Raw genomic sequence first — 9,622 nt, 5'->3', positions numbered from 1 at the left:
AATTACAAAAAAATTTCTTAAATAACGGTACAAGCATTTCTCAATCAAATAATTAAAATTACAATAAATAAATCAAAAAATCATAATAAGTGATCTCATATTTAATCATATTTTGTTAGCTGGGTGCACATACATTACATGTGTAAAAAATTTCTAAGAGTAGCATTAGTTACCTGTCGGTTGAAGTGCCTTTATAGTTTCTCTATCCTTTAGAATCGAGTTCCAACAAGTTTCCTTCTAACGGAAGAGAGCTGAGTAACAACATCACTAATATTCATTCGCTCTTGTGGTGATTCCATAGAACAATAAATTCCAATTTCTAAAATTGAAGTCAAGCATTCAATCAACATGTTATTTCTCCTATTCCTGAAATTGTGATTGTGATTTGATGTTGCATCAGCATCGAGTTGCATATGAAAAAGCTTGGGATCTACTATTTCTTTCACTTGTTCTGGCAGACCTCTTTTGACATAATTATGAAGACTTAAATTATCTTTGAACAAGTCATCAGTCGGCCTCTTTCCCGTGAACATCTCCAACAAGAGTATGCCAAAACTGAATACATCACCATGCATTGATACTTCACTTCCCACACCGTACTCTAGAAATTTTCATGAGTGCAAGAAATTTTCATTAATTGTTGTCTTAATAAAGTAGAAAAAAAGCAAAAATAAGATGAAGAGCTGAAAATTTTGTATGATATTACCTGGAGGACAATAACCAATAGTTCCTCTAATGCCAAGTGAACTGGAATGATTTGTTGAGTAGTAAAGCATCCTACTAGTAAGAAACTTCACTAACCCAAAATCACTTACATGTCCTACCATTTCTTCATCAAGAAGGATATTACTTGGTTTTAAATCACAGTGAACAATTGGCGTTCCACAGTGATGGTGAAGATACTCAAGTGCAGAAGCAACATCAATAGCAATATTCAATCTTTGGATAACATTTACAGATCTTGGCATCTCATCTGATCCAAGAGTTGGATGCAACCAGCCATCTAAGCTCCCATTCACCATGAATTCATAAACCAGTGCTTTAAAATCATTGCCTTGATAATCAACTCCTGAACAAGCTGTGACAACTTTGACAAGATTTCGATGCCTGATGTTCCGTAAGGCTTCACATTCTGCAATAAAACTCCTTGAAGCTCCTCGTCGCATCATGTTAAGCACTTTAACTGCAATTACCATTCCTTCTTGATCAAGAACCCCTTTATACACAGATCCAAAACTACCAACACCAATCAAATTATCTGGAGAGAATCCATTAGTGGCTTTTAGCAAACTTTGATAAGACAACTTCAATAGTGATTTCCCATCAAATAGTGATGTAGCTTCTCCTTTTCTCTTTTTTGAATTACGCCAAAGAAGCAAACAGATAAACAAAAGGGCAACACCTATAACCACACAAACAGCAAAGATTATGATCTTTAATTTTATAGTTAGTCTCCTCTTTGATTGTTCAAATTTGCACGCAGGTAGCTCAAAATCAGGTATGCCACCACATAGATTTTTATTTCCTCCCACAAAGGTAGCACTAGAATTCTTGAAAACTCCTACCACTGGTACCATGCCTTCAAAATCATTATAAGATAAATCTAGAAGATTTATTGAGTTGAAGCTCTTTAGAAACTCTGGAATCTTGCCTGACAAGTTATTATGAGAAAGGTTTAACTCTCTAATGCCTCTTAGTGTTCCGAAAGAGGAAGGAATGGATCCTTGGAACAAGTTGGCACTCATCAATAACAATTCAAGACTTGAACAACTGCCAAGGCCACTGGGAAGCTCTCCTGACAACATGTTCCCATGAAGGGCAAGGATTTCTAGATTTTTCAAATTTTCTATTGCTTTTGGAAGGGAACCAGATAAATTATTCAAAGACAAATCAAGAACTTTTGACAAGGAGGACAATCCAATAACTTGCGATGGAATGGGACCACTGAGATTATTTACAGAAAAATCCAGTCTGAGCAATTTCATGCACTTGCCTAGACTGGAAGGAATGGTGCCTTGGAGGTAATTGTTAGATAAAACAACTTCAAGTAAATTTGTCAGGTTTCCCAGAGATGATGGAATATATCCTGATAACTTATTATTTCCAAGGTAAAGTAATTTTAAATTTTGGAGCTGTCCAATGCCTGATGGAATATTACCTGAAAGTTTGTTCCTATCTACAAGGAACATTTCCAAGTTAACAAGAGCCTGTATTCCAACTGGGATGTTTCCAGATATTTGATTGAGCTCTGCGCCAAAGAATTGGAGCTCCTTTGAAAAGTTGGCGATGTATTCTGGAAGTTCTCCTCCAAAGTTATTGGCGTCTATGAATAGGAATTTTAAAGCTGTGGCGTTAGTTAAAGTTGAAAGAAATCTCAAGTCATCAGCTTTTCCACTTCCTAAGTTGTTGCCACTAATCACAAATTCTGAAAGCCTATGCAACTTGGCAAGAGAAGGCACTCCTCCAGCGAGATTATTTAGGGGCAGATCAACTAGTTCAAGATTTGAAGCGTTAGACATGGAAGCTGGAATGGTACCTCTGAATTGGTTTTCGGCAATAGAAAAAAATTGGAGATTTGGAAGAGAGTTTCCAATGTCCAAGGGAAGTTTCCCATGGAAGTTGTTTACTCCCAGGTCTAAATATATGATCGATGAAAGATTGAAGATGGAGGAAGGGATGGTACCCGAGAAACCATTTCGAAAAATTGCTAAATCCCTTAGACTCTTCAATTGGCCAAAAGTTTCAGGAAGATTTCCATGCAAATGATTTTGATAAGCAGGAAGTTCCTCAAGGGACGATAGGTTCCCGAAAGATGACGGGAAAGTCCCTATGAAATTATTGCTCTGTAAATAAATGGCTTTCAGCTTCACTAAGGAGCCAAGCTCTGCAGGAATTTTCCCTGCAAAATTGTTGTTATCCAAATAAAAGAAAACAAGGTTTGAACAGTTAGATATGGAGGAAGGAATTTGACCATCAAATGAATTGTTATAAAGAGACAAAACTTGCAGTCTACGTAAATAGCCAATCTGAGGAGGGATCTCATGGGTGAAGCTGTTGTTTTGAAGAGATAACTTCCTTAAGAAACTCAAATTACCAACGTGTGGTGATATGGAACCTGAGAGTTTAAGAGAGTTTAGGTCTAACATTGTGACTCTTTGGTGTCTGCGCCCACAGGTGACGCCATACCACCTGCAGAAGTGAAGAGTGCTATTCCATGAGCTCATCACCCCAAGAGGGTCATTGCTTATTGTGGCCTTGAATTCCAGCAATGAGAGTCGATCTGTGTCATTGTTCCTGTGGATGGCAGAGGCTACTGGCAAGTTGAAGCACAAGAGATGAATAACAGAAAGGAGGCACAAGGATGAGAAAGATGCTGATAAATTCCGGCAATAGAGTCCCATGTAGGCAGTTTGAGACTTTATGAGGTTGTAGTTTAGGAATGGATGAGTGAATTAATCAACTTGGAAGGGTACTTATAGGAATACGATGTGATGATACATAGTGTGAAATAATATTTAATGGAGCTATTGAAATATGAAAAAAAATATATTTTTCTATATTTTATTGTTTAACTTATTCAGTAAAATTTTATTAATAAAAAATATTTTTTTTTATCAAAAAGATAATATAGTCTTTTAAAAAATTATTTTTTTTTTATGAGCAGTATTTGGTTCAAATTGAAAAAATCGACCGAATCTAATTAATTTAAAAATTCAGTTCGATTTTTTATTCATTTTGGTTTGGTTTGGTTTTTAATTTTAGAAATTTCGGTTATTTTGGTTCAATTCGATTTTAATCAGGAAAAAATCAAAAAACTGAACCGAACCGATTAGTGAAAATAATATATTTGTTTAATAATATAAAGAAATTAAATCACATTAAGATTAAAATATTTTAATTAAATTTTAAAATACTAAAAATAAAATGTAAAAAATAAAAAAATTATTAAAAGTCGAAACCGATCAAACCGAACTGAATCGAACTGAATCAGACCGATTCGATTCGATTTGATTTCTGACCAAAATCGATTCGGTTCGATTTTTATAAATACTAAAATTTTGATTTTCGGTTTATTTAGTTCGATTCGATTTTAAACCGAACCAACCGAATACTCACCCCTAAAACCCGCTAAATTCATAACATTTTCGTAGCACTGAATCAAATACAATTACTAAGTCAAAAATAAACTCTATGTGATTTTTGTCACACACTTCGATATTGTAGTTTTGTAGTTCCTCAATATTTCAGACGGCTCCACTCATCTCATACTTCGGTATTATGATTTTGTGGTTCGGTAATATCTTAGGCTCTCATCTCACATGAATAACCCTTACTTCATAATTCAACGCTCGTCTCACATGAGTAATCCTTACTTTATAGTTCAACTAGTTCTTTATAATTTTTATAATTCAGGTGACTCTAATATCAATTAAAACAGTTCAGGTGACTCTAATATCAATTAAAACAGTTCAGTCCTAATTTAAATAATTTTTTAATTTAATAATATTAAATTAAAATTTATATATTATCAATTGAATTGGTAATTTATCGATGTGGACTCTTCTACATCAAGTAGATAGCTGAATTTTAAAAAAAAATCTTATTAATATTAATATATATAAATTTATTAATATTATTTATTTTTTAAATTACAATAAAAAAATAAAAAGAAGTTATCTCTTAAAAAATTATTTTATAAAAAAAAAAAAAACATATTGTATAAGAAAAATTATTTTCTCCGAAGGCTAAAGAATTTCTTATTAAAATATATATGCAACATAATTGCACAAAGTGTGATTAAGGCCTTTACTTTTGTCAAGGATTTAATAATGCTGCACGTATTTTAAATTAAGTGAGCAACACGATGGAGTCTATGGTTAGTGGCTAAACTGCGAAATTAGCGGCAAATCGAGAATTATTTTAAAAATGAAAAGAGTAAATTTACCATTTAACCTTTTTATTTTAATGAAATTATATATTCATTTTTTTTTTCATTTTGAAAATTACATTACTTTATCCTACTTTTGTGCTTCGATTTTGTTCTTCTATATTGAAAAAAGAATTAGTTAATCAAATTACCATAGGGATGAAAGAGTAAAAACAATGAAAAATATAACAACTAATTACACTTTTAAAATAAAATCTAAATTATTAATTTTATTAAAATAAATAAATTAAACAGTTAATTATATAATATTATAATATAAAATTTTTGGAAATTTTGCTTGAGCCCTGCGCTGCACTGCAAGCAGTTTACACGGAAACTAGAAGCCGCTTGTGTTTCGCATGTCTAAAGCACTCCATTAATTAAATTCTCACAAATCATTATTTCACAAATTTTTAAGTGCGATTTGGAAAAGTTGTGTCCATATATATATATATTACACACTAAATTCACACTACGATTAAAATTTCTATATTTATATGAAAATTTTTAAAAAATAAAATTTATTAAATTTTTTATTGAATAATATATAATATAATTTTTAAAATTCAATAGAATCTATAATTTAGTCTCTATTTTTTATAATAAATAATTTAATTTCTGAACATTTATTTTATTAATAAAATAAATTTTTATTAAATTTATTACCAATTAACTGTTTTTCTTTTTTTTGAAATGAAATTACCAATTAACTGTTAGTTAAAAAATTCAATTCAAATTGAAGAGAATAAAATATTATAAATATTAAAATAATAAAAATTATTATTATAAATTATTAAAATTAAAAAATTAAACGGTTGAAAAAATAAAATTAAAAGAATTAAATTAATTATATTTTAATAAAAAACTTAATTTATTAATAAATTGAAACTTTAATAATTATAATTTTAATCGTATTTTTTATTTATTGTGAAAAATAATTAAACTGATATTTAATCATAGAAACATATATAACAATTTACAAACTGTTATTATTAATTTATATTTACAATTAAAGTAGATAAGATAAATCGATATTATTAATATATAATTACAATTAAAATTGACAAGATAATAATTTAAAGTTGCATACTTAATTATATAACAATGTGATAGATTTTTTATTATAAATTTAAATATATCTATATTTTTTAAGAAATAATATCACTGCATATTAAAATAATTATTTTTAAAACAATAATTTATAAATTTATTTTTAAGAACATTTCTTATATTTAAAATTCAAGAATTTTATTAATTATATTTTTAAAAATGCCACAGAAGAAGTATTTTCTTCCACTTTATCTATCATTTTATTATTCTTATATCAAATAATTCAAAAACATGAAATTTATCACTAAAATTCAAAATTGAATGGTATATTTCATTGAATATAAAATTGTACAATTATTTAAATTTTGTTTATTAAACTTGAAATAAAATTATAGTTTTTTTTTTTAAGAAAAAACATTTATGGTTTTATTATTGTATTAAAGAAATCACAATAAAAGAATGTGGATTAACATACCAAACTCTCAGACCTGATTCGGAATAGGCACCCGTTGCTAACAAATGGGCAACAACATTTGCAGACCTATAGCTAAACCAATATTTATCATCAATGATCTCACTTAAAAGAGATTTACAATCATTAACAATCAGACCAAAAGATGATCTAACGATAAAATATGATGAATTAATTGTTTGAACAACTGAAAGGGCATCTGATTTAATCAGAACCCGCATGAATTAATTGCTTGAACAACTGAAAGGGCATCTGATTTAATCAGAACCCGTTGTCAACCTTCACCTCCAACTTAAAATTTTAACAATGCCTATAGCTTCAGCGTTTTTTGCTGAGAAGAAATCCGAATAACGTCAGGTTTTAGCCACCACAAACTCCCCATATGAGTAACGTACAATAGCACCTAAACCCACAAAATCCAAATTCGGACCGGTAGATGCATCCACATTGACCTTCATCCATCCTTCCGGTGGCCGTTGCCATGAACGCAGGTGGTTTGAACTTGGTGCAGCAGCAGTAGCTAAGGAAGAAGCAGCAGCAATAGTCCAATTTTGTAGGAACCGTGAGGCCATATGGGAAACTTGAGAGGGAGACTGTCCTTTATCTTCCCACACAATAGAGTTCCTATTAGTCCATAATGCCCAACAAACCATGAGTATTAATTTGCATTTATCAATAGAGGCTGGAGCAAATATAGCTAAGAACCAATCCATCAATAAATTAACACCTGGATATCAATTTGCATCCAAACTTCTCGAGCAAAAGAATATTGAATCAAACTATGCATTATAGTCTCACTTCCACGCTGACAAACTAGACATACATTATAGATTTGCATCTGACGTTGTTAAAGCACATCATAACAAGGCACCACATTCGAAAGTGCCCTCCAAACAAAATTAAGAACTTTAGGGGGCACCTTGCATTTCCAAAACTTGCTCCAAAGGCCCAAGATAGATGTAGAAGGAGAAGCATAAGAACACTGCAACTTATAAGTACTTTTCACAGAAAATTCTCCATCTCGTTCAAGCTTCCAACTAATGCAGTCTGACACCCACGACCGCCCAAGTGGAATTGATAGAATCTGTTGAACATCTCGTTCATTAAATACAGAGGCAATAAGAGGCAAATTCCAATGGTTCTCAACAATTCAATCAGAAACACAATTAATAGCACAAGGCTCAAGAGGAAGTGTAGAAATAAAAGAATCGTGAGGATCATATAACCATGGAGAGTGCCATACAAAAATATCACTACCCGAACCCACTTGCCAAACAATGCCTTGTTGTACCAGCGACCAGGACTCCCAAATAGAACGCCATACATAACTAGGATTATGACCAAGTGATGTTGTCCAAAGCGACGAACTAGGGAAATATCGTGCTTTTATGACGCGAGCCACAATAGATGAAGGTCGAGTAAGCAAACGCCAACACTGCTTACCTAGAAGTGCCAAATTAAAATCATGAATCCTTTTGAACCCCAAGCCCCCAGCCCCTTTATACTTCACTAACCGATCCCAAGCCATCCATCTTATACCCTCACGGTAGTTTTCTCCTTTGCCCACCAGAAAGCATTCATTATCCGTTCAATTTCATAACATAAAGTCTTTGGCAGCAAAAACAAACTCATAATATAATTGGGAAGTGCATGTAATACTGTTTTAATCATGACTTCCTTACCTGCTCGACTCAATGGTTTCCTCTTCCAAGAGTTCAGCCTCTTCCAAACCCAGTCTTTAATAAAATCAAATACTTCTTTGCGGTTCCTACCAATATAGGAAGGCAAGCCTAAATAAGTGCCAAGAGAGTCTTTTTCCACAACACCCAATAAAGAGCAGACTTGGAAGCGAATTTGAGGAGGAGTGTTCTTACTAAAAGTAATGGAAGACTTCGAAAAATTTATCATCTGACCCCGATGCTTTTTCATAAGAATCTAACATCCCCTTAAGAGAGATAGGCTGCTCAATAGAGGGCCTGAAAAATATCAAGCTGGCATCAGCAAAGAATAAACGAGTCAATACAGGGCCCCTAAACAAGACCTTGATTGAAACAGTCCGGCCCAAATAACTTTTGGACCCACTTTTCACTTGGCCCAAAATGGTTAACCTAAGTTATTTAGTAGTTTCGTGCTAGCTATTATAGACAATTCTGATTTTTTATAATCTCCCGATGTGGGACGGCTTCCACAGCGGAAGCAGGCAGTTGACCGTTACACTCGGTCCTGCTAAATTTGCGACGCCCTCGTCGCAACTGAATCAGATACATTTGCTAACCAGGACTGGACTCTTGGGTATTGTGGTTCGCTAGTACCTCGGGCGGCTCCACCTCGTCTCACACGGGTAGCCCTTTCCTAGCAGGTCCACTAGCTCCGCACAATTTTTCTGACCCAGGGTGGCTCTGATATCAATTGAAACAGTCATGCCCAAACTAGCCCAAATAACTTTTGGACCCACTTTCTACTTGGCCCAAAATTGTTAACCCAAGTTATTTAGTAATTTCATGCTAGCTATTATATACAATTTCAATTTTCTATAATCTCTCGATGTGGGACGGCTTCCACAGTGAAAGCAGGCAGCTGACCGTTACACTCGGTCCTGCTATATTTGCGACGTCTTCGTCGCAACTGAATCGGATACAATTGCTAATCAGGATCGAACCCTCGGGTATTATGGTTCGCTATTACCTCGGGCGGCTCCACCTCGTCTCATACGGGTAGCCCTTTCCTCGCAGGTCCACTAGCTCCGCACAATTTGTCTGACCCAGGGTGGCTCTGATACCAATTGAAACAGTCCGGCCCAAACTGGCCCAAATAAATTTTGGACCCACTTTCCACTTAGCCCAAAATAGTTAACCCAAGTTATTTAATAGTTTCATGCTAGCTATTATATACAATTCTGATTTTCTATAATCTCTCAATGTGGGATGACTTCTACAGTAGAAGTAGGCAACTGATCGTTACATCTTCCTCCCATAAAGCACACCATCACTAAATGCTTGCTGAATAAGATAAGAGAGGCCATCTGTACATAAAATGAATAGGTAACGGGAGAAAGGGTCACCCTGTAAAAGTCCCCTTGTAGGAATAATAGGGCCATACTCCATGCCATTCTGTAATATTCAATACCGTACTGTCGAGATACACCGCATAATAAGAGCAATCCAATTCATGTG

General features: G+C 33.4%; 1 protein-coding gene across 1 annotated transcript; it reads right to left on the bottom strand.

Moving 5' to 3' along the window:
- Nucleotides 1–209: 209 nt before the first annotated feature.
- LOC110608019 (probable LRR receptor-like serine/threonine-protein kinase At3g47570) lies at nucleotides 210–3,401 on the bottom strand. The gene is made up of 3 exons (XM_043960721.1): nucleotides 1,652–3,401; nucleotides 707–1,579; nucleotides 210–601 (listed from the first exon to the last, which is right to left on the bottom strand). The coding sequence occupies exons 1-3, from the start codon at nucleotides 3,399–3,401 to the stop codon at nucleotides 210–212; spliced, it is 3,015 nt and encodes a 1,004-aa protein (XP_043816656.1).
- Between the last annotated feature and the right edge of the window lie 6,221 nt (nucleotides 3,402–9,622).

The sequence above is a fragment of the Manihot esculenta genome, chromosome 10, assembly GCF_001659605.2.
Source record: "Manihot esculenta cultivar AM560-2 chromosome 10, M.esculenta_v8, whole genome shotgun sequence".
Lineage (NCBI taxonomy): Eukaryota > Viridiplantae > Streptophyta > Magnoliopsida > Malpighiales > Euphorbiaceae > Manihot > Manihot esculenta.
This window is presented reverse-complemented; position numbering and strand designations above follow the sequence as displayed.

Bases quoted from the DNA above. Each gene is read 5' to 3' on its own strand.
- LOC110608019 (XM_043960721.1), bottom strand. From the start codon at position 3,401: ATGGGACTCTATTGCCGGAATTTATCAGCATCTTTCTCATCCTTGTGC. The intron at 1,580-1,651 runs GCAAGATTCCAG...ATGATTTTGAAG, and splicing joins TTCTCATAATAACTTGTCAG to GCATGGTACCAGTGGTAGGA. The intron at 602-706 runs GTAATATCATAC...GAAAATTTCTAG, and splicing joins TATTGGTTATTGTCCTCCAG to AGTACGGTGTGGGAAGTGAA.